The sequence below is a fragment of the Crocodylus siamensis genome, chromosome 8 (assembly GCF_052110815.1).
Source record: "Crocodylus siamensis isolate JL-2025a chromosome 8, ASM5211081v1, whole genome shotgun sequence".
Classification (NCBI taxonomy): domain Eukaryota; kingdom Metazoa; phylum Chordata; order Crocodylia; family Crocodylidae; genus Crocodylus; species Crocodylus siamensis.
In genome coordinates, this window is record NC_143402.1 from 26,482,442 (window position 1) to 26,507,285 (window position 24,844).

At 40.8% G+C, this 24,844-nt stretch overlaps 1 protein-coding gene across 1 annotated transcript in view; it reads left to right on the top strand.

Annotated features, from left to right (window-relative positions):
- The window catches only part of LOC149858241 (connector enhancer of kinase suppressor of ras 2-like), a 762,411-nt gene that overhangs the window by 86,130 nt on the left and 651,437 nt on the right, over positions 1 to 24,844 (top strand). The window contains exon 3 of the mRNA XM_090059075.1: positions 3,860 to 3,933. Within this exon, the coding sequence (XP_089915201.1) occupies positions 3,860 to 3,933 (74 nt within the window). The remainder of the gene's footprint in view (positions 1 to 3,859; positions 3,934 to 24,844) is intronic.

Consider the following 24,844-nt stretch of genomic DNA (forward strand, 5'->3'; position numbering starts at 1 on the left):
TACCCCCCACCACTTAAGAAAATGGACAGGTGCTCTCTCCGTAGAGAGCTAGCACCAGACCTGGAGGTACTACAATCCCAGGCTGGGATCAGGAGCCCTGACACCCTTCCCTTGGTGCCAGTAATTCTTGATCTTAGCCCCCTATACATCACATAAGTCCAAACCCAACAGGCTTTACCATATAACTCATTGGCCTGAGTCCCACCACAGTCAACAGCATTTCAAGCCATGGTGACCCCACAGCTCAGCACAACTCAGTATGTGTGTGTACTCCAGACACCTGCCACAAAAGGATCAATGTGCTAATTAGCCCCTGCAGTCATGACTGGAACTGAATTGTCTTGTCACAAGTCCTGAGATCCTCCAAAAATGTATATGCAGGTGAGGTGCAGGGCAACTGTTCTCGCTGCACCTCATGGAGAGTGACATCACACTCATATATACCAGGCTGAGAAAGGGGGTGACAGAGGGTTTCTGGGTGAGTTGTTGGGGGCCCCATTTGGTGATGTTTGCCAGACATTTAAGGCTGGTGAAGAAACAGGGATTTCCATTGAATTTACTGGGTTTTTAATCAGACCCCAAGCAACTTGAGAAGAAATGTGTCCATATCAAAGAACACAGGGCTGATCATGCCTACCCAGACAATGGAAGCACGCACAAGTTTCATTCAAAACTGCAATCAGTTCTACTCAGAGCACCTCACCTTGTAGCAGCCAGATTCAAACTGTCCCCTCCATACCCTGAGGCTAGGCTTATGTGCCCCAAGTCTGGCCCCCTGTTGGTTATCTCAGTTCACAGCTCCCAGGGCCCAGGTGCTGCCAGTTCCCTCATCATCAGCTACCTGGCCCTCTGTGGAGGAAATGAGAGATAAAAAGACACTGGGAGCATGCCTATCAAATTATAGCAAAGGGTGAGTAATGCTTATTTCCTGCTATCTGTGTCCAGAGACCCTGACCAGGCACATGTTTTAACTCAAATTTTGCACTACCAGTGTTAAACTGAAGAAATGATTCAGGGTGAGGTGACTTGACTGGCTTCTAAAACATAGGTTAAAAGAGATGAACCCTGGATTTAAACTAGAGCACTCCAGGGTAGTCATTAGTAATCCACAAAACTTCTGTTTCCTTGAGCAATGTTAATCTCCTACTGGCTACAAAGACAATATGACATCTTTATTACTATAAGCAACCTCGTAGAGCCAATACTATTGGCACTGGATTCACAGAACTCCTCAAGCAAAGCTTTTCAACCAGGGTGCCATGACACCCTGGAATGTCTTGAGATCCTTTCAGGGTGCCATGCAATGTTAGCGCTGTACAAATAGGGCTGACAAACTAAACCAGAGATTTCCAATAGGAATCCATAGGGTTAAAAACATTCTGACCTGTTTTGTTTTTTCTGAGTTCTTTGTAACAGGAAAAAATGCTCTATTGTTTTTTATGTATTAAAAAAAGAGTGAAAATGGAGAGCTGGCATTTTCTGATAGGTGTTTTGACTCCCATCAGGTCTAAGAAGGTCAAGAAACACTGTCTTAGAGGAAATTGTATTGGTGTGCCTTAAAAATATCCTATATGAGGGAGCACCATTGTGGATCCTAATGAAAGAACAAATTCAGAATAGCAACTTAACCATTTCTCAAAGTCAAAGAAGAATTGAATAGGATGGAGAAGCATGATATAGTATAACATAGCACTAAACTAAGAGCAGCGCATCCATCTGAAGGACATTATGGAAAAAATGAACATAAATATCTTTATGCACCTAAAAGAGATCCCTGAAGCAATAAGAAGAGAAAGGTATATTTTTCCCACTCTAGAAGATACAGGAGCCAGATCCTCAGTTTGGATAAAGTAAGGAGGCTAAACCAGGCAAGTCATTGTGTCGGTGTCTTTGGAGGCACTGTTTCTGTGAAACCTTAATGTTGCCATGTGACAGTAGGATATGTTGAACCTGTTTGAAATTAATAACAGAGATGACTTAAATTTATAATGCTGGGACAATTTTTTTCTTCTTTTAGTTAATCCCTTGTTAATCAAGAAAATGCTGACTTGTAAACTGTTTTACCAGTTGGGATTCTTTGACTTTGCCTAATGGCTCCTCAGAGAGAGCTTTATAACTTTCCTTCTAGCTCAGTGATTCTGAACCAGGGTGCCACAGCATTGTGGAGTGACTTACTATCTATTCAGGGGTGCTGTAGAGTGCCACACAATATTACCACCTTCAGATTGCAGCAGAAGAAATGTTCTATTATTTTTCTGTAATAAAAAAATAAGTGAAAACGAGAAGCTGATGGTTCCTGTGGGTGCCTTGAACCTAGTGAGTGTTTTAAATGTTTTTAGATTCAAGGCACCCCTTGGAAAATCTAGCTCTTAGTTTTCACTGTTTCTTTTTTTGACTATGGGAAAATAATATAGCAATTCTGTCATTGAAAAAGCTCAGAAAGACCACAACAGGTCATAAAGTTTTTGACAGTATGGATTCCTATTTGAAATCTCTGAGTTTATCTTGTGAATCATATATAGGTGTTTGCACAACTAACAGTGCAAAAATTTAAGGGATCTCTTGGCACCCTGGTTGAGAATCACTGAACTAAAGAAAGACTTGAAGTTGCTTAAGTCTATGGGAATTTTCTGGATTGTCATTTTAGACAGCTGTTTTGTGTTATCTTGTAGCCTAGATGGGGAAAATTGGGGACTAAATATGGCAGTGGTTTGCAGAGGTAAAACATCCTTGGAAGAAAGGAGTTGACAGAAGTCTGATGTGGAGTATTCCTCTCTCTGTGCCTTCCTACTTATTATACTATGGCTGTACATCTTAGACCATGAAGGACAAAGCATCAGGCAGCATGTACCTGTTCAACTACATGCTACAAGACACATAGTCTTGCATAATATGCAAAGACTTAAAATCACCAAGAAGCACCATATGGCACATGTTTGAGACCTTTTTCCATCACAGTTTTTACAGCACATCAAAACTTTAGTATTAAGCATATTAAAATATTATTCCTCACTCCAACAAGAGGAGAGTGGATGATGGTCTGAATGCTTGGAACCAAAAGTATTTTCTACTTGAGGCTATTTACATCAGAAGGAAAGGATTATGATAGAAAAGAATGGACCCCAACATGCTAGTGTGTTATTCTTTTACTATAACATTTAGACTCAGAGAGGGAAGGATATGGCTCTGTACGTGGCCAGAGGAAAAAAAAAATTTTCAGACAGTGAGTTTTACCTTGGTAAGACTCCCTCTACTGTGTTTGACATTCTGAATTGCATGATTATACAGTATAAAATTCCACCAACATTTTGTATTGTAAAGATGGAGATGCTCAGCATTTTGCCAGATGCCAAGTGATATTATGATATTTCTATCTTCTTTTTAATTTGAGTGACAGTCAGCATATTTGCCATGAAGCCAAGACAATCTGTTATCAAGTTACAGTAGTGATATTTTTCCTAATGATGAAGATCCCAGAGCTGATTGGAATCAAGCTCCTTAAAACTCTATAGTGTGAGCTTGAATTACTTTCTATGCACTATAATTTTATATTTGTGCCTGTCTGATAAGTAGTTCATAGGGTATAGATTTTTTGTAAGTAAGTATATACATACTGCACCATTTCCTGATTCAGTGTGCTCCAGTGTGTTGCAGGCTGTGTGCAGTGGGGGAGGTGCTAGAGCTGATCAAGCAGTGTAATTTTATACATTACTGAATCAGTGCAGGAGAAACCTGGAGGGACAAAGCATCTTCTCATCTTTGGACTGCAATGTAAAATCCTACAGCTTTCTCATCCCAACCATGCTCTGATAGATTTTTTTTTTCTTTTCTTTTCCTGATTTTGGTGTGAATGATTAAGTGATCTGATGATGGCTCTCGTTATGGAACCTATTAGCAAGTGGACGCCCAAGCAAGTAGTGGATTGGATGAAAGGTATGATCATTATTATTTGTGCTCTGTGCAATTTACATTTCTGCTTCTGCATTTTTATTTTGTCAAGAGTTAATGCAGTTTTTAAAATCCCTATGCTGTTTTGTACAGTAGTTCTCAGAGACATGACTGAACAGAGAGCCTGGTATGAGCTGTACAACATGCTGTTGGAATCTCTGCTAAGAACTGAGTAGTGATCTAATGCATTTGTGGGTAAAGGCAGACAGTATATAAAGTGTTTATGGCTTAAGACTCCATTATGAATTCCACAGTGTAATCTTATTATGTTTGGTTGTCTTTAAATTTGCCCCGATTAGCTCTGTTTTGCTCATATCAGGTGATTTGATGCAGTGGCTGTGCAGCACTTCTGTATAGTTTTAGGGAATAAACAGAGAATGCATGGTGCCAGCAACTGAACTATGAAATTCTGATCCTTAAATGATACGTCCTGATTTGTTCAGGCTTCTCTTGCTCGTATTTCTGTGTTTTGTATAATGCATACGCTTCTCTGACAATCACTAGTACCGTGGACAGTGCAGTCTTTGCCATATATGGAGAGTGCAAGAGGAAATGAGAGGGCTGCTTGTCTGAGCACAGCTTCACTGAGGAAACTCTTCTGGATAACTTGACAGGAATTACGTTTTCCTTGCACATTTGTAATTTTATAAACACAGACATAAACTGTGAAATGTTTTCTTTATGGTACTCTGCTGTGTTACAAACAGATTGGGTTGGATGGAAGGGTAAAGAATTGTTGGTGATAAGTGCTTCAATTTTCCCCTGAATTGGAAAAAACTATTTGCATAGCAGATGCCTTACCATAGTGTTACACTTTTTCTAACGAGGCATTGGTCTCAGAACTACTAACTTCTGTTCAAAAACAGTCTCCCATTAGATAAAGGAAAAGTGTAATTCTTATGTGGACTCTATCTGTGAATGCTTTCTGTAATAGGATTTTACCTAAACATAGGGTTAAATTGAATGGTAATAGTTTTTCTTTACAGCCTTCACATTTGTTATTTTAACTCTCGGTCTGGCTTTGCTTTCATTATACTGGAATATATGTCCACACAGTCATAAGCCAGACAGCAGCTATGGAAAAACATAGTTTGTTACTCAGGTGTCTGTCAACTTAGGCTACTTGGAAGACTAAATATCCTAAGCAGGTCAGCTAGGCTGGATGTGGAAATCAGCTGATATGTGATTGCTAATTATGTCCAATGACATTAACTGAATCAGACCTGGTACTGATGCAAGTCTCTAATGATATAGATCTATGGGGTTAAAGCGAGCAGATAGATTTTTATAGCATCTTAAGTGATGACTTAGGTTGTAATGTAATGCTTCTGGAAAAATTTAAATACTTGTTAAATACTTGTTGCTGTATTTCAAATATTCCCTGGCACCCTTTCATCCCATTGATACAAACTAATTACATCTTGGGTAACATTAGTTTATGACAGTAGAATCAGCAGCTTTTCCACTGTAAACAAGTAGTGTAAGACTTTTTTATAATGTGCTATTCAAATGTTCATCATGAATATTAAATAGCTTATTTGATGAGGAATATAGTATGCATTAGTTTCAAACATGTTATGACTACCAATATTTCTACATAAAGGTTGTATCCTAAGAAACACCGGGGTATCCCTATGTAACTGTGTTAATACTTTGAAACACCAATGTTCAAACATAAATAAGAATATTGCACTGAACACTGGCATATGTATTGGATTGAGGGGATTTATTTGATCAAATGTGGTGCATGCAACTAGAGATCCCAAGCTGCACATATGCCTATTATTAATAAGCAAATATTACAAGTCCATTATATTTACCCTGTACTAATAACACATTTCAGGTATTAATATATGCCCTGCATAGCTAAACAAAAGAGTTCTAAAACCCCTTGTATCAGACAGTGTAATATGCTACTGATTAGTTTAAAATCATCTCAAAATCCCTGACTTAGTTGCTATTGTGATAATCATTCTCACCATTGCACTCACTGTAACTTGCTTTTTGTTGTTGTTTTTGTTTTTAGCTTGCTGTCACTTTCATTAGCTGTATTTGTTCTGCTGAATAGACTTTAATGCAGTAGTCAGGATGAAGCTCCAGAATGCTAGTGACATTCAAGTGATATGTAACTTATCTATATGAATCACCCACAGTGAAGGATTTACTTCCTAGCATATTCACATGAAAGAGCCTGACAAGACAACCTAGCTAATCATATTTTAGCAAACTGCATACCTTATTTAAACACAGTTATTTAAAAGGGTCAGATGTGACATTTGGAATAAAGACATATATGTCATTTTTAAACTTTATTACTATCCCACATAAGGCTGAAATTGTTCTTCTCTTTGACAAAAAGGGCAATGAAGCCTAGTTGCCAATTCTATGAAGTCGCAACATAATTACCCTTGTTATAACACCACCTTTCTGTGACATTTACAATGAAATCACTGTTCTGAAGGTGGAACATTTCCTTTACTACTGAAAGCAACATGTTAATAAACAATATGTTAAAATGCTAAAGGTGCAGTCAGTCCTTGTAAAAAAAAGTACCCCATTTATCCTTAAAAATATTCGGCTTTCTTATTAAAAACTGTTAAGTACCATTTCCACCCACAAGTCATTTCACAGAAAGATGACCATAACAAGATATCTTTTCATAATTTGTGTTCTTAAAAAAATCACTTAATAAGTCATTTGTTTTGCAAACTAATTAGAAACGAGTGCCAGTCATGTAAGAGTAATATAAGAGACCATGGGTAGAAGCCAAAAATTGATGTCCGAAATGTAATTCACTAAATACACATAAAGCATATTGCTATAAGACACAGCCATATCCTGAGTTCCACCCCAATGATGGCAGCCTTTCTATCCTTTTTCTTTAAGAAGGATTACTTGGCAAAATATATAAATATATCAAATATCATTGTAGCAGGCTAGCATCTTGAATTTTTCCATGATTCTTTCTTAGGAACAGATTCAGTGGCAGATTGTCTGTATTTCATATTGTGGGTACCCAAAAAGGCCACAAAACTCTTTGAGAAACTGATTTTCTGTGGCTTGCACATCTGGCAATGAGGTGTCTCAATAGATTTGTAATGTTGAATTGCTCTTTAAATTATACAAAAAAAATCTGAGCTGCTGAGAGAAAGAGGCAAGACATTAAAAAGAAATGTTTTCAAAGTAGGATTGGTATATATAGACTTCAAAAAAAGTATTTTTGGTCATGTGGTTTTTTGTTGCTCTTTCCTCACTTATTTCTGTTTTTTCAAATTTATTCCACTTTCCATTCTTGTTTCTAATGTAAGTTTTTGGAACTGTTTATCCTGATGTGTATTTTTCCCTTACATAAATATTTTCCCTGGAGTAATAGAACCCGGGGGACTGAAAACATTAATTTAAGGACATCGTCTTTTCCCTGCCTGGCCTAAGTTTCTTGTTTGCAATATTGGGATGGGGGGCGGGGGGCAGAGTATTCTCCATAAACAACGTAGACTGAAAAAGAGGTACAAATACGTGTAATTGTTTTGCATTTATTTCATTTAGTTGTAGTTATTTGAAAATTAAACTTATTAAAATTAATACATGGTGGCAAAATACACCTTACTATTTATATCTCTAATGGCACTACCTAGAGATTTCTGGTGTTTTTTAATCTAGTAACAATAAACACCTTTATTTCTTGTATAAACTAGTGAAGCTTTGCAGATAAGGCCACATTTTATCACAAACTGTTCTTCTCAACTGAAAAGCAAACACTTTTCCTACAACATTAAATAATGCAATGAAAAACTAAAGATAACCCTGTGTAGGAAACAATTTTAGTGTCTGCGGTTGCACCTCTTGAATCTCTTTTGCTTTTAAAGATATTTAAATCAGGATGTGTAATGTTTAATTTTGAAATAAAATATTAAAACATAATTACCTACATTTTCAAATAATGGCTTTGAGGACTTCTTTTCTTACTGAGTCAAGCAGGTTGTATTAGGTTATTTAAAATGTGTTTCTCTGCATTTAAGTAGTATCTTGGGTAAATCAATACAAATTTTTACACAACGATCCACTGTTTTCATAAAAAATCCCCAAACAACAAAAAAATGTTGTCCTGAAGAGAATGAAATGTTATTAAACAGCTGGAAATTAAAATAGAAAATCAGCTATTTCTTAAGTGTACCTTCAGTAATAACTTCACATGGAGTAAGTTATTCAAAGTCCTGCTGATTGATAGCAATGTTTGTCTGCCAGAACAGCCTGAAGTAGAGGTTCCTTTCATAATGACTGCTCAGCTATAAATACTCATTGCACAAATGCAACTCATTTTTTCCCCCTTTAAATCTTGAATTTCTTCATTCTCAACAGGAGATGCAGACATGGAAAAATAAAAATTAATTCAGTTGGTAAACTGATTAACTGTGCTGCATTGATCCTGTTCAGAATAATTATATGTTTAGCTGAAGGGTTTTCCTTAGCATGTAATTCCCTGATTTCAAGCTGGCTCATAAAAGAGAGAGGAAGGATAGGAGGGAGGGGTGGAGAGCAAAGATGCTGATGACGTGAATGGGCTTGTTAACATTCACATCACACAAGGCTCCCGCAAACTCCTTTTCAGTCTTTTTGCTTTTCATTAAATCATTACCTGCTTTATAGCAACATGTCATAAACAGTGAGTCTCCCACTTTTACAGAAGGTAATATATAAAATCTTAAAATATATTGGAGGCACATAGCTAAATATATATTGTGTTGCAAAAGCAGCCTTGCACGGACTGAGCTGGGTGATACTTCCCTTTCTCCCACAAAATCCCATATTTCAAGAACTATACTTCAGGAGATACAACGTGAAATTTGAGTAGATAACCCAGTGTACATATTGTTTAGAAAAATGTAGGTTTTATCCCACCCTTTCAATTTGTTTTATAGATAAATGGATTTGGAAAAGGAGAGAGAGACCACAACCATAGACTTCCTTAGAATTATAGTTGAATTCAAGCAGAAACTAAAACAAGTAATTCACCACTGCCCTCACAGGCATATCAATTTAAAAAATGAAACAAACACATTCTGTAGGTCCCAAAGAGCCCTTGAGATGACAGAATTCCACTACTGCCTTATTTCGGTGTCTAAATATCACAAAGGAAATTGAGTCAGAATTGTGCAAAACTGATTACTCTTAGTAGTTTAAAACTACATTTCATTTGACAACAATCCATTTGCAACAAGTAATCTGTTAAATGTTACAAAGGAATACCATAGTTACTTCGTAAATGATGAATAAAATTATAATCATAGCAAAAGTTGTTCTCTATAAATACTGGACTCTGATGAAAGATCTGTCCTTGTTAAATCTTAAGCCTCGCTAGAACAATTAAATTAAGGTTTCTGAACTATCAGCAAATTAGGCAAATACTTTCTCTTTTCTTAAGAAATGTTTAATTGAATATGAGAAGCAGAAGCACACAGATTATTGTACTTGTATATGCAGTAAGTTTTAGAATGAACTGGGACTAACTGGCTCTCAGTTATATAATATTGTCATCTAATACGAGTATTGAGAGATGGAAAAAATATACATTACATCATCTGGTTGTCTTTGTAAGGGCAGGGTTATTTCTTACATTACATGCAGTTTTTGACAGGTACCTGAAAATCAATTGAGAAAACTTTGACCGTTGTCATAGTTTTCTCTTTTAGTGACAGCCCCTCTACTCTCCTTTGACTGGATTCCATAATAGAGAATTTTAGGGTCTATGGGCAAGACTGATGAGAATGAAGCAACTCTGAACTTTTTAATTGTCCCAAAGCACCTATATACTGTCAGTCTCTCAAACAGGCCCTTGTTCTGACTCTCAGCATGTTTGTATACTTGATCCAGCATACCTGTAGATCCTGTTCAGATGAAAGTGCAGCTCCATTCTGGATTGGAGATTCATGGTTTTCCTTCAGAATTTCAGCATGGAAGGAGAGTCCCAAATGCAGCAACAGGTTGAGACTCTTATGAATCTGCATTTCAGACACAGTGACATGCTACCCAGCTGGAAAAATGCTGGATGATCAAGGGAATAGCTTGAGCAGGAGAAAATATGGAAGAATTCATATTTATAAAAGATTGCAGGGCCTTGCTCCACCACATTCTGGGAAAGAACATATTGAGTTCTTTTCCTTAAAAAATGGTAGATGCACAGGAGACTCAGTTGTTCTTCCATGATGTATAATTTTTTTTGAGGGGCCCCAAGGAACATCAAGTTCTCAGTCTCTAATTTTTTCTGCCTAAACTCTAATTATTACTGTGTCTAAAAATCATCGGCCAAAACATCAGAGAGGCATGTAATGGGTTTGTAATGTGTCAGTCTGTGTATAGAGATGGAAAAGAGATGTATTTAACATTAATTATAAATTAGAGTACTAATAAAATGTATTTGTATGGTGCTTATCCATGGTTAGGCATTATATATAGCATGAAGAATATTTAAAACTCTAGTTAAAACCTAGCAAAACAAAATCCTAGGTAAAATATTCAAAAGCAATAACAATACACTGTGCCAAATACCTTAAGAACTAAATCTCAATGCCTTCGTTTAAAAGAGACTAAAGACACATCCCTCCTGAGAATAGAAGGCAGGGCATTTTTAGACACCAAGACAAAAGCGAAAATGTATCTATTCTACTCCGGCTGACCCTGGAACCAAAAGCTCCCTGCCATTTCAACCTAAGAGGGCAAGATGGTGCAGAGGTGCCAGAAAACTGGCAAGATAATTAGGACCCAGCACATTAAAGTTTTAAATATTAAATAATCACTTTGAGTTCATTTTATACGCTAACAGGCACTCAATGTAGACAATGAAACAGCATGTTGGCTGAATCCCCTTTTTCCCTCTCCACCTTCCCAACAACACAGAGCCACATGTCTATCTTTCTGCAAATTCATGACTGGATGGGATATTCTCAGTCCTGTATCTATGCCTAGGTGCACAAATTATTTTGCTGGGATGCTCCTTCATCTGTACTACCAGCACCAATTTAATAAGACCTTAAAATGGCAAATGAGAAACCGGTCTATGTATCTTCCAAGAGCAAATTGCAGAGTTGCATTTAACTGCATGAAGAAATTTAGCAGCAATAGCAAATTAAATGTTCTCTAAATAGTACCTAGAGACTTACTGATAAGTTTTCAAATTTTCTTAATTCATAAAACATGTAAAGTCAGTTATTTCAAGAAAAGCATGAGTCTGTTTCCAGAGAGAATATGAGCTGAATAAACTTCTTTCTATTCACTGTTGTCAACTATTGCTCTTTTAAAGGTTATTATCTATAGAAATCTGAGTCCTTGTCTGGAATCTCAACATAGACAGTCGGATCCATGATTAGCATACCTTTTCATCTTGTTTTCCCTGTTCAAACCTTACCCTGTGAACAACTCACATTATACTGAACATATCTCTTTCCTTAGAATTATGGTCAATCCAGATAGGGCAGTGTGCTGTTACGGAGGTATAAAATATCAGCCCTCTCTACTATTGCACTGCTGCTTTGTTTGCACTGAACAACTGAGTCTAGAAACTGAAGCTGGACCTTCTAGAAGTCCCTTTCAACCCAGGCTAAATCAGACAACTCATATATAAAAGGAACAACAGAGGGATCAACAGTAGCCAAACATGTGTGGCATACAGAATATTAGAGAGAAAGAGACAGACAGAGACAATCACACTAATGCTTTCCCAAGAACAGTCTTAGACACTATCTTCCCCCTCTAACCCATGACTCTGAGTCACTAACAGATTTTGCACTTCTTGTTACAATTGGGTGGGAGAATGCTTTAGAGGGTGTGAGAATGACACCAGAAAAGTTACATTCAGAATCTGCAGGTAACATCTTACAGATATTTTTAGTTTTTTATTTTTTATTTTTGCTATAGGCCTATAAAAGTCTGATTCCCAGATGAGGCAAGGACAGAGAGAAGTGGGCACTTTAATATTTCGATAGTACAGAATTTCTGGTTACTTGAGTTGGAAACCAGTATTAGGATCATGCTGCTTTGCTGGGGATCTCCATTCTGAATGGGATTTGTATCTATGTGCATGCCAGAAAAGCCAAGGCTAGATAGGGAAGTAGGAGGCAAAAGTGTTCCATTCCAGTTCTCAGTATACTAAAGCTCATCCAGAGACATATTCACTTACTCTCTGGAGTGGTCTCATAGTGTTTTCTGATACATAGCCTGTGGTTCAGGATATATATGTATTTTAAGCATATAAACATCTTGGTCCCAGTGAAAGCTCCATATACCCATTCTTGAAAAGATCCGTGTGTGTACAATCAAGAAAGGAGAGTTGATGCTGTGTATAAGGCACAACGAATAGACTTTTCAATAGTACTATAGGCCATGTTGGGTGTAAAACCAGAGTTATAGAAGTTGTCATGAGGTGTTTTGTGGGGTATTACCACACTAAACATAAACCTAAAAGATAAAAGGATAATAAGTGCCCCATTCCCAGAACAATGCCCTTTTGACTCCATTTCTGCCAAGGACACTTGTCCTGAAGAACCTACAAAAATGGGACTTACAGTTCTGTTTATGATTACTACATATTATTGTAGTTTCTCCACTCTTAGTAAGACTGAAACCTTACTTTGATCCAGACTAGTCGGAGGTAGCTGGGATTAAAACTTGGGACTTCAATGAGTTATAGTGCAAGATAAAGACAGTGGTACAAATATTAATATTGTATTTGTAAAGTTCTCTAGAGATGTATCAAAAGTAAATTATTCCTGATTAAATAATACTGTAGTAACTCCCAACACGTATCCTTGTTGACCTTTCAGAGTGATACATTCAGAAGAGTTCAACTGCTACCAGACCACCTGGTATTTTTTCTACTCAAATTCATTATCAACTGCTTTCATATAAAAATGGCATAGCACATCCTAGTGATTCTGTGAATTATTTTATGAAAAAGTATTATAAAGTGACTTGATAAAAAAGGATCTACCCTGGCACTGTCTACTGTTAACAGGTCCACCTCTTTCACTCTAAATGACATCTGAGGAATGGCCAATTTTTCACAGACTTAGGAAATCAATAAATATACAGGGAAGTGAGAGTGTTTGGCTGCTCAAAGATGAAGCCAGCTCAAGATTCTTGCCTGATGATTGTTGTGGATAGCTATACCATCCTTTTTGTTTAATGCTTTTCAGAATATGTGAAAATATAAACAAGAGCATTGGCTCAATGTTGTGCTTATACATTTCATATAGCAACAGTATACTGACCTTTGAATATTGTCATTTTTACAAATTCTGGAATTATTTTGAACTTTTAGTTTATTCTTCTAATAAAGACATAATGGCTGTATCTACAAGCCTATCAAAAAGCCCCTGATAGTCAACACTATTTTATATCTGACCACTAGTATGACACATGTCATCCTCTATTGTTTATCCAACTATCAGAAGCCCCTGTGTTGTGGCACAACCTCCATTGTGATAAGAAGACTAGGTTCACATTCTCCATAGTGTTCAGTATGCAACTAAGCCATTATCTGTTACCTCAAGGTTATGAAATGATTACTCTAGCAGAAGTCTTTCTGATAGGATAGAGAATCTGACTATTGGTACATGTCTTTAGAAAAACTGAGGATTGGCACTGTAGGTCTCTGATTCTCACTCAGATCAGTGGTTGCTGCTGTCCAGGGGCATTTTTACATGTGCTCTGGGAGGCATGGGGATAAGCTTTAGTTCAAAGTGCCTTGCCACCATTTTTCAGCATGCTCATACATGTGACACGACAGTTTGCTGAAGAGGGTTAATTTCCGTGCTCCAGCAGAATCAATTAATCGAGTCTGCTCTGATGTGCTGGGTTTCCAGCACATCAGAGCAAGCTCTCTGCATGAGTATAGGAGCCCCAGATCTCCAGCAGCTGGTTAAACTGAATGCTCTAACAGTTAATCATCTGGGCAGTGGATAATGGAGAAGGACCAAAGTGTTTCTAGACACCATTTTTTTATATATTTCTGCACCTGGTTCCATAAAGCTTATTATTATATAGTCATGTTTTATGTGGCAGTATGGCATTCAGACTTTCAGCTCTACTGAAATCAATCTGAATGCCTACTTTATAATTCACTTTTCACTATCATAAGTAAAATACGTGAACAACTTTGGTGGAGGCAGTATAATATCCACTTTTCTGAGTCTGAAAGAAAAAAGGCAACCACACTTAACAGCTGTTAAAGAAACTCACTCAAAATTGTTAACAGACTGATTATAGAACCCTTATGGCTTGTTCTGTAGTCATAAGCTAAAAACAATGAGTGTTTTGCAGACAAAGAATGAGCAGCAATATGCCCATTACAATTACTGCTGAGAAGTTAGTAAAGAGAAAATAAGTTAAACCCTTGGTAGACTTGTCCATATCTGAAATACCGTAAGCTTTCATATGCTTATTTTCCCCTTTTCCTCCTCACAAATAATGGACAGAAACCATGTTTCCCGCATCACCACTAAAGCCACTGCAGTTACAGTAGAGGTTACCTTGACCCATTCTCTTTTTGTATGGAAAACCACTTCTATTTGGGTTGAAATGGACAAGATTGCCATTCACTGCAACTTAGACGTTATAGCAGACCTCCTAAAATTACCACTTAAAGGAAGTTGAGTCTCATTTTCCCCACTTCCTCATGTCCTCTAATTTCTTCCCAGCTTTTCCTGTCCCATTACTTCCCTTGGTTCTTCTCTGCCAATCTGTTTCTTGTTCTTTTTTATTTAATCAGATGGAAATTGAACACTAATTCAAAGGGTAATTTTTGTTTTGTTTAATACTGAGCATGTCCAGCTCTGGCTATAGGTTTCCCAGGGAGTGAAAGTGTTCCTAGAGAGGTTTTCTGATGTGCAGCAGTCTGGCAGCACCAAAAGGACTGGAGTGGGGTGAGAAGGAAGACAGATGAACAAGCGTGTTCAGAGAAATGAACTGCAAAGAGCAGAAGCATCAAAGTGAGGATAACACAATCATTTTCTCTTTTCCTACTGTTCTCAAACCAGGCTTTTGCCTTGCATGCCAATTATTACATTTACATGAGCTTCACATTCACTTGAGTACAGAACTCACTTGATAGGATCTCAAAAACACAAAACTGCTGCAGTGCCCTACTATCTGCTTTTCAGATGCAAATACCTCAGCTGTTACAAAACTTTGTTTCCAAAATAACAAAAAAGACATGTCCATATTAAGCATTAGCAGCCTACAAAAACTCATTCATTTTAAATGACATATCAGCAAGTTTTGATCTTGTGCTTGGCAAGCCGTTGATGGTTGCGTATCTTGCAAATGACTGTGATTAAATTAAAATTATTTTCTGTACAAATAAAGTTGCATCTGGGCTTCTACTTCGATAGCTTCAAGATTCATTAAGAGTGAGCTGAAACCTCTACCTCCCTCTGGGCTCTGCCAACTATATGGCAATGTTAAAAGCAATCATTGTTGCTCTCTGCTTCTACGTTAGAGTCACTGTGGATGTTAAGGATGATTTCTGCTCTATATAGTAAAATCCTGTCCCCATTGCAGACAATGGAATTTTACTAGTTTCATCATAGGGATGGAATGAAAGAGAGCTAAGTTATCATGGGCAGACATTCTTTTAAAGAACTTCAAAATCCTGCTCCAATATGGAGCACTTCAGCACTGTAGAGACATTCATTGAATCATAAAAAAATGACAGACATTCAAAAAGCCTGAGCCTGAATTTATTCAGTCTTTGCAGGTTAGTCTAACCTGGCTAGGCAGAAACACTTTGAAACTGCACAGACATCCCAGACATGCAGACAAATGCCTGCAGTGGCTCAGGCTAGAAGCCAGGGGGTGCTAGTGCAGCCCTCCCTTCCCTTCTGCAAGGAGCTGTCCTAGGGGACCATGGCCAGGCCCCACCAGGATTACAGAGGGGTTCTCCCCCCCCCACGCCCCCAAATGATAACAGAGCAGTTATCAGCTCTGTTCTGAGTGCTTACCACCTCATCAGAAAACAAACAGCCTTTCTAATGAGTTCAAACTCTTCTTAAACAAAGAAGGAACAGAGGGACATTACCAGCTGAGCTTTGATTAGCTCCAAAAAGCCCTAAGCGGACACTGCTGTCTACCACACCACCTGGTCTGCTACTTAATGCTGTGTGTCTGTGTAAGGCAGAGGGGACCAGTGACCCGAGCTTAGCAGGGAGTGGGGAGGGGAGGGGGAAAGCAGGCAGACATTGTTGTGCCTGCAAGTCTCTGCTGAAGTTGCAGCCAGAGAGCAGAGGGGAGGGGCCCGCCCAGCCCAGAGAGCATCCTGGGATTCTCGGGGAATCTGATTTAGCTTAACCCAGCAATGGGTCTGGGACCGGTTCTGGGACATTACATAAACCGATTTGCCCCAAAGCAGTTAAGTCTGATACTACAACCAGGTTTATCTCAAACCAGTTTAGCAATTTTCAAACTAGTTTATGTGCACAGAACATCTATTCTGTTACAGGTTTAAATTAGTTTCTAGTCACTTAAACTGGTGTATGTGTAATGTCTGTCCCTAGCCCAGGAGGTCATCTAGTCCAACCTTCTGCTCAAAGTAGGCACATCCCCAACTAGATCACCCCAGCCAAGACTTTTTCTAGCTGGGTCTTAAGAACCTCCAAGAATGGAGAGTCTACAACCTCTCTGGGTAACCTGTTCCAGTGCTATACTACTCCCCCTGTGAAAAAGATTTTCCTAATATCTAACCTAAACTTCCCTTCCTGCACCTTGAGACCATTACTCCTTGTTCTGTTATCTTCCGCCACTGAGAACAGCTAGCTCCATCCTCTTTGAAATTATATTTGAAGGCTGCTATTAAATCGTCCCTCAGCCTTCTCTTCTACAGACTAAATGAGCCCAGTTCCTTCAGTCTCTCCTCAGAAGTCATGTGCCCCCTAACCATTTTTGTTGCCCTCCCCTGGACTCTTTCCAATTTGTCCACATCCTTTCTATAGCAGGGGGCCCAAAACTGAACACAGTATTCCAGATGTGGCCTCACCAGAGCCAGATAGAGGGGAAGATTCCTTTCCCTCAAACTGCTGGCAACACTGCTACTAATGCAATCCAGTATGCCGTTAGCCTTCTTCACAACAAAGGCACACTGTTGGCTCATATGCAACCTATTGTCCACTGTATCCCCCAGGTCCTTTTCTGCAGAGCTGCTGCTTAGCCAGTCAGTCCCCAGACTGTACTGGTGCATGGCATTGTTTCATCCTAAGTGCAGGACTTTGCACTTCTCCCTGTTGAACCTCATGAGATTCATTATGGTCCAATCCTCCAATTTGTTGAGGCCTCTCTGAATTGTAGCTTTACCCTCTAGCATATCTACTACTCCCCCCTGCCAGCTTGATGTCATCTGCAAACTTGCTGAGGGTGCACTCCATCCAATCTTCCAGGTTGTTGATAAAGATGTTGAACAAAATCAGCCCAGAACCAACCAGTGGGGCACTCCACATGATACTGGTTGGCAACTGGACATTAAGCCATTGATTACTACCCTCTAAGCCTGATGATGCACCTACTTTTCAAACCATCTTTCAGTCTGTTCATCCAACCTGCACTTCCGTAGCTTGCTTGCAAGAACATTGTGGGAGATCATATCAAAAACCTTGCTGAAGTCAAAGTATATCATGTCCACTGCTCTTCCTACATCCACAGAGCCAGTAATCTCATTATAGAAGGCAATCAGGTTGGTCAGGGGTGTATTTTGTAACCATGTTGGTCTGACACAAAATGACATACAAAAAACTAGAACTCTTGGTTTCAAAATGATACCTTTTATTAGACAAACTGTGAAATTGCAAGAAAATTGTCCTTTTTCCTTTTCAGGCATGACTTGCCTTGGTGAATCTATATCTGACTGTTTCTAATCACCTCCTTCTCCTCTAACTGCTTAGAAATGGATTCCTTGAGGAACTGCTCCTTAATTTCTCCAGGAACTGAGGTGAAGCTGACCAGTCTGTAGTTCCCCAAATCCACTTTCTTCCCTTTATAAAGATGGGCACTTTATTTGCTCTTTTCCAATAACCTGTGACTGCTCCCAATCACCATGAGTTTCCAAAGATAATGGACAGTGGCTTTACAATTGCATTGGTCAACTCCCTCAGCACTCTCAAGTGCATTGCATGTGGCCCCATGGACTTGTTCACATCCAGCTATTCTAAATAGTCACTAACCCGGTCTTTTGCCACTGTTGTTTGCTCACCTCCTCCCCAAACTGCTGGCACATGCAGTAGTCTGGGAGCTGACCTTGCCTGTGAAGAAAGAGGCGAAACAGTCATTGAGTACTTCAGGCCTTTCCACATCATCTATCATAGACTTCATAGATTCATAGACATCAGGGCTGGAAGGGACCTCAGGAGATCATCAAGTCCAGCCCCCTGCCCAAAGGGCAGGAAGTCAGCTGGGGTCATAGGATCCCAGCAAGATAAGCATCCAATTTACTCTTGAAGGTGTTCAATGTAGGTGCTTGAACCACCTCCGCTGGCAGACTGTTCCAGACCTTGGGGGCTCGGACAGTAAAGAAATTCTTCCTTATGTCCAGCCTGAAACGGTCTTGCAGGAGTTTATGACCGTTCGACCTAGTCATCCCTTGGGGCGCTCTGGTGAACAAACATTCCCCCAGATCCTGGTGGTCACCCCGATAAACTTATAGGTGGCCATCAGATCACCCCTGAGCCTACACTTTTCCAGGCTAAAGAGTCCCATGTCTCTCAGCCTACCATCGTAAGATCTGTTTTCCTGACCTCTGATCATGTGCGTGGCTCTCCTCTGGACTCTCTCAAGCTTCTCCACATCCTTTTTGAATTGTGGAGCCCAAAACTGGACGCGGTACTCCAGCTGTGGCCTCACCAAGGCCAAGTACAAGGGGAGAATGACGTCCCAGGATTAGCTCGAGAAGCATCTATGGATGCAAGCCAGCATTTTGGTCGCTTTACTAGCCGCAGCATCGCATTGCAGGCTCATGTTCATCTTGTGGTCAATGATGACCCCCAAGTCTCTTTCTTCTGTAGGGCTATCCAACGTAGCACTCACAAGCCTATAAGGATGCTGCAGGTTTTTCCTCCCAAGGTGGAGAACCTTGCATTTTTTGGTGTTAAACACCATCAGGTTCTCGTCTGCCCATTTGCTGAGCTTGTCCAGGTCAGCCTGGATCACTAGGTTGCCTTTCCCATTTAGTAAGGGACCCATACTTTCCCTGATCTTACTCTTGTTGCTGACATACATGTAGAAACCCTTCTTCTTATCCTTCATATCCTGGCTAGCTGCAACTCCAGTTGCAGTTTGGCCTTCCTGACTTCATCCCTGTGTGCCTGAGCAATGCTCTTACACTCCTTCCTAGTTGTTGGTCCAAGTTTCCACTTCTTGTAAGCTTCCTTTGTGTCTTTTAGCTCACTGAAGAGTTCCCTGCAACTATGGTAAAAATATAGTCTTCTGCAATACTTGCTAGTCTTCCTGCACATTGGGATAGTTTGTTCCTGAGCCCTAAATTTATTTATTTAGCTTATGCAGTTTTGGCATATCGTTTCAGACATCTTAAGGTGATGTCATCTCCTGTGTGAAGAGCTTGAAGGCTTCCAGATAGCATAGTAAATGGATACAAGTCTATGATGTGGAATATAATTTGAACTTGTCCACAAGGGCATTTGTTGTCACTTGTTGTCATTGTGGACCACTGGTATAGGTTTGAGGCACAGTGACCCTGTCCAAATTGAAAATGGTTGACAAGTGTCCAATAATGACATGGCCAGTTAAAACCTGGTTGACTGACTGTAGGGTCAGAGATGATGTGGTAATTGATTGGTGTGTGTTCTGACCATTCTTCATGCCATTGAGTAAGTAAGAAAAAGTCAAAGGGTTTTGAAAGGGTGTACCATATTGGATATGTTGAGGGGAGCCCAACCTGTTGGTGGGTGGAATATGTCCCAGTGCACTGGCATAGCATAGGATTATCACAGAGTCTGGCTAGTAAGTTTACTTCAGCATTTGGGCAGTGCAGATGGGAGATAGCAATGTTTCTGAGGACTGGTAACTATGGGAATGGAGTGGGGCACAATGTGACACAAGACGCATTGTCACATGCAGTTAGGTGTCCATTAGTTCACTGTGTGATGAATGAGCCCTCAGTAAGGCTTCTTTAAAGTACACCTAGCTATCTTGGACTTCTTTCCCCCTCAGACTGACCTCTAAAGGGGGAACCTGCCCATCAGTTCCCTCAGTGAGTCAGTCTGCTTTTTTGAAGTCCAGGGTCCCTACTGTGCTGCTCTCCTTCATTCCTTTCCTCAGGATCCTGAACTCAATCATTTTGTGGCAGCTGCTACCCAAGTTGCCATTCACTACTATAGTCTTCACTAATTCTTCCCTGTTTGTGCAGCAGGTCAAGAAGAGCACAGCCCCTCGTTGGCCTCTCCAACACTTGCACCAAGAAGTTGTCCCCAACACTCTCCAAAAACTTCCTAGATTGCCTGTGCACTGCTGTATTGCCCTTTCAGCAGACGTTAGGGTGATTGAATTCCCCCATGAGAACCAGGGCCTTTGATTATGCTAGGTGTTTGAAGAAAGCCTCATCCCCCCCATCCTCCTGATCTGGTAGCAGACACCCACCATAATGTCACCCTTGTTGCTCTCCCCTGTGACCCTAACCCATAGACTATCTCCAGTTTCATACTGGTGCTCTGAGCAATCATACAGCTCTTTTACATGAAGCTTAACTCCTCCTCCTCTCCTTCCCTGCCTGTCCTTCCTGAATAGTTTGTACCTGTCCATGACAGTGCTCCAGTCATATGAGCTATTCCACCATGTCTCTGTTATTGTACTCACGTTATAGTTCCATGGCTCTGCTGGAATTTCTATCCAGGCTCCATACATTCATATATAGACTCCTGAGGTAACTAGCCAATTGCCCTATTTTCTCAGGAAGAACGGTAAGGGCACTCCTTTTGCTCCCTCCTGCTTGAGTCTCCTGCAAATCACCGGCTTCTCCACTTACCTTAGGGATTTGGTCTCCATTCAGACTTTTTCTTGTTGAAATACTTCAAGCCTGAATTTATATTTTAATAGAGCTCTGCACCTAGGGGCCTGGAGAACAAAGATCCCAGAATGCCTTTTAAGCCTAAGTCTCTGAAGGCCTCTGAGGACTACACAATGGAGAAGAGAGAGTCCATTGGCTGTTTGCTTTTCCTGGTTTTTCCTGGGTACTTGCTGCAACTGTGGGTTTGGACAGTTTTATCTCAGGAAGACTTGCCAGTTACAGTGGTGGCATTTTCACCACAGGGAGCCAGGAATGTCCATCTCCTTATCCTCTAGGCTCTGGTCAACAAGTAGTGGGAGGTGCTGCCCCTCCTTGACATGGAGAGTCATGGCCTATATGATCATGCTGCATGTTTTCTTATCAATTGTCTGCCAGCTGGTGGGTAGTAGCACAGGGCACCATGACTGAGGCCATGGAAAAATGCCTCCTCAAGATGTGCTACTTGCTCTGCACCAGTGACTACAACCTGCCTGAGGATGCCATGAAGATGGTCTTGTTTTGGTGAAGTGTGGAAGATGGTCTTCTCTGGCACCACATGCAAACCGTCTACTGGCACTTCTGAGCTAGGAGATGAGCAGCAACTGGTAGAAACACATAGTCCCAGAGACATGAAACAATGAATAGCAGCAACAGGACTTCAGAATGAGCTGTGCCACCTTCATGGAGCTCTGTTGTCCTTCACCTACTGATTGAGCACTTGTATGAGGACACCCCTCACCAAGAAGAAACCATCTCGTAGTTGGTCACCCTTGACAGCCTCTAGTCCATGTCCACCCACTCTGGTTTGGGCAAATCCACAGGGGAACTGACTGTCTAAAATGTGTGTAGTACTAGCTAGAAGGTGCTGGCACCATGGTTCCTCTCCCTCCTCAACCTGCAGAAGCTCCTTGCTGAATCTGCCCTATCACTTTTCAAATTGTGTTGTTATCCTGTGTCCTGCCTCCTGCAGCTTGCAATAAGTCAGGCAAGGTCTAAGTGTTACAAGAGCTCCACCCTAGTGCCCCTGTTGTGTGGGATGAACTTATTTGTGGTGCTACCAGCATCACAGTGGAGGGAATAACTGTCCTTCACTACTACTTGAGGATCTAGCATACTTCCTCTTACCATGGTTCTGGAAACCTTCACCAGGCATTTGAATGCAAGGAAGGAATAGTTCAACTATTAGTTAAGCAGTTGCCACATGACCATCCAGTGCATTTTTCAGCACTCCAAGGCAAGCTGAAGAGCTCAGAGGGTGCACTGGATGTTATCAAGTGTTAACCTTCCCTGGATAGTTGTCACTAATTGCACTCTGCACAATATCTGTGAGGCCATGGGGGAAGCCTTTCCAGAGGACTTGGCAGAAGAATCTTGGTGGCTGGTATGTGGCACCTAGAAGATGCCCTAAAGAACTACTTTCAGCAATGGAGATGAGCGAGAGCAGAACTAAGTAAAGACTAAATAAGGCATGGGGAACATCCATTGATTGCTTTACGGACCAAAAGAACTTTTGATTAAACAGTTAAAAACATGTGAGTTTTCTTAAGTGAAGTACAAAGAAGTGCTTTACAAAGCAGGGGGTGAGGAGAACAAGAGGTGTGTTGTTAACTGGAAACTAGGAAGGGGAAGATATAGCAGATGGCCAAACTGTGGCCCGTCACTACCAATGCCCATTCAACAGGGGGATGAGGAGGAGGGGAGCGGTCCTTCTAGCATGGGATGGTCTGGCAGCATGGTACTACACTGACCACATCAGTCAAAAGGGTTTGAGTCCCAGACTGCTATCCCTTCACTGAATAAGAACTATCCCAAGATATGCGAGGTGGACAGGAGTTGCTCCAGACTTCATCTCCCAAACTCCTTAGTGAAAGTTATAGCCTTAAAACTGGAGCCTACATAGGGATAAGTGTTAGACCCCGACTCCATGCAGTGCCCAACGACTAGGGAGACGATGATCCCATTACTTATGGATCCTGTTACTCATTAGCCAGAGAAAGCAGGGAGCAAACACCAGCACACATTGCTCGCAACAGCTTTATTCAGAATGGAGACAGCTTCAGACTAACTCCCAAAAAAGCAACAAACTGGGGAGCTGCAGTGAACATTAGTTCTTTTCACATTTTATACACCTTGGTTCATGCTCATTCACATTTATTCCACCCTCACTCCTCCCTGGGTTCCACCCATATCTCCTCCCATCTCAAGCTCTGCCTCTGTTCACTGTTTACTTCATTAACATGGAATTGCCTATGCATTTATTTACTTGCCTCTCTGCTAAGTGTGCATACGTAAGACTTTGACCCTAGCTTCTCCCAGTCAATTGCTGGTTCTTTCTGGTTTCTTGCTGACTCTTGCTTCATCTCCAAGGTCTTGCTTCTGCTTTATCTCCTGATGATAGCTGGTGGGCTGCGTCTTGTTCTTCTTACACCGTATATGCTATACACTACCCCATTGTGAGAAAACTGCTTGCTCAAGCATTTGCAAAGTTAGTTACTTTTAATATATCATCCTGCCTTGTGACCAGCAGCACACAGGAAAAAGCCTTTATTCAGCTGCACACCCAGTGCTCCCCAAGATCCAAATATTGTTACCCTAATAATAAGGATGGGGTGTCCTTTTATCAGAGGAATCAGAAGAGGAGTGGGGCATGGGTCTGGGCATGGAAGGGCTGTGGAAAGACAAGTCTGAAGAGCTGTTAGGACCATACCTAATTTGGCTGACTGATGTCCTAGTCTCAAGGATCCTGTTCGGGCAGGGGAAAGGTCTGGGTGTTGTAAGTTGGGGAATGGAAAGTATGATGAGGTTTTGTCAACCAAACTCAGGGGAGTGAAGTCTAGCACTAGGTAGGGATTCAGTGATTTAAAGCTAAGGGTAATCCTGGGATGGTAGAGTGGAGAAGACTAGTCATAATCATGTCCCTGGGTGCTGTTGAGTGTAGCCCTTGGACTGGAGTGTAATTCTGTGGGGCTGCTACTGGCAGCTCTAACCCTCATGAGGACCCAATGGAGGCTGCCACTTATAGTCCTGACCCAAAAGCTGTATTACTGAGGGATGGGGGGGAGAACTCTCTGCATATTGTTTCATCGAGGTTGTGTATGACTTTAATGAAGGGCTAGTCCAGGATGAGGAGGCTACTCCTAGCTGTGGTGGCCCACTGGTGGATGCTGCTGTGTGTAACTCTGCCAAGGGGTAGGTACAGAGGGGAATGAAGAGAAAGATCTTTGCCTGGAATGCAACATGAAGAGCTCCCTGAACAGGCTCCATCTGTTTTCAGAACATGGCTGTAAGTCTACTGGATGTCTCTCTCAATTTGCAGGGACCCATCAGCATCTCCATTGTCTGTCTTACCATGCCCACTGCCTCAATGGTGTCCCAGCATTCCTCCTGACTTAAAACAGCAGTACACTTTGCCTGCAAAGTTTCCTGCCCCACCAGGTTAGTGCAACAGTCATGGTGAAAAACCACCTTGGCTATTCTCCTGCAGCATCAGCCCTCCTTTCTGATGACACAACCAGGTCATCCACTACTTCCTCCTTTCTGCATCATCTGCTTCTGTGCTATGTGGCACACTGCATGGTGGGACAACTTTTGGCTGTAGCCATGGGATCTCCATACCTATTACTCAGGGGGCTCCAGTGTCAACCAGCATGTGTTGACACTAGTGTTGACCATGTCCAGCTGGCAAGTAGCAGCCTGCAAACACTAGTAAGAAACAATTTCAGGTGATAAACTGTAGTGGTGTTTCTGTGGTTTTACAACCTCTTTCTGTATTCCCTTGCTGATAGTCCAAATGATGTCTCTCTTGTACCATCTGAAGTGAGGGGTGGGTAATCAGATAGTGGTGGCTCATCCAATCACTCA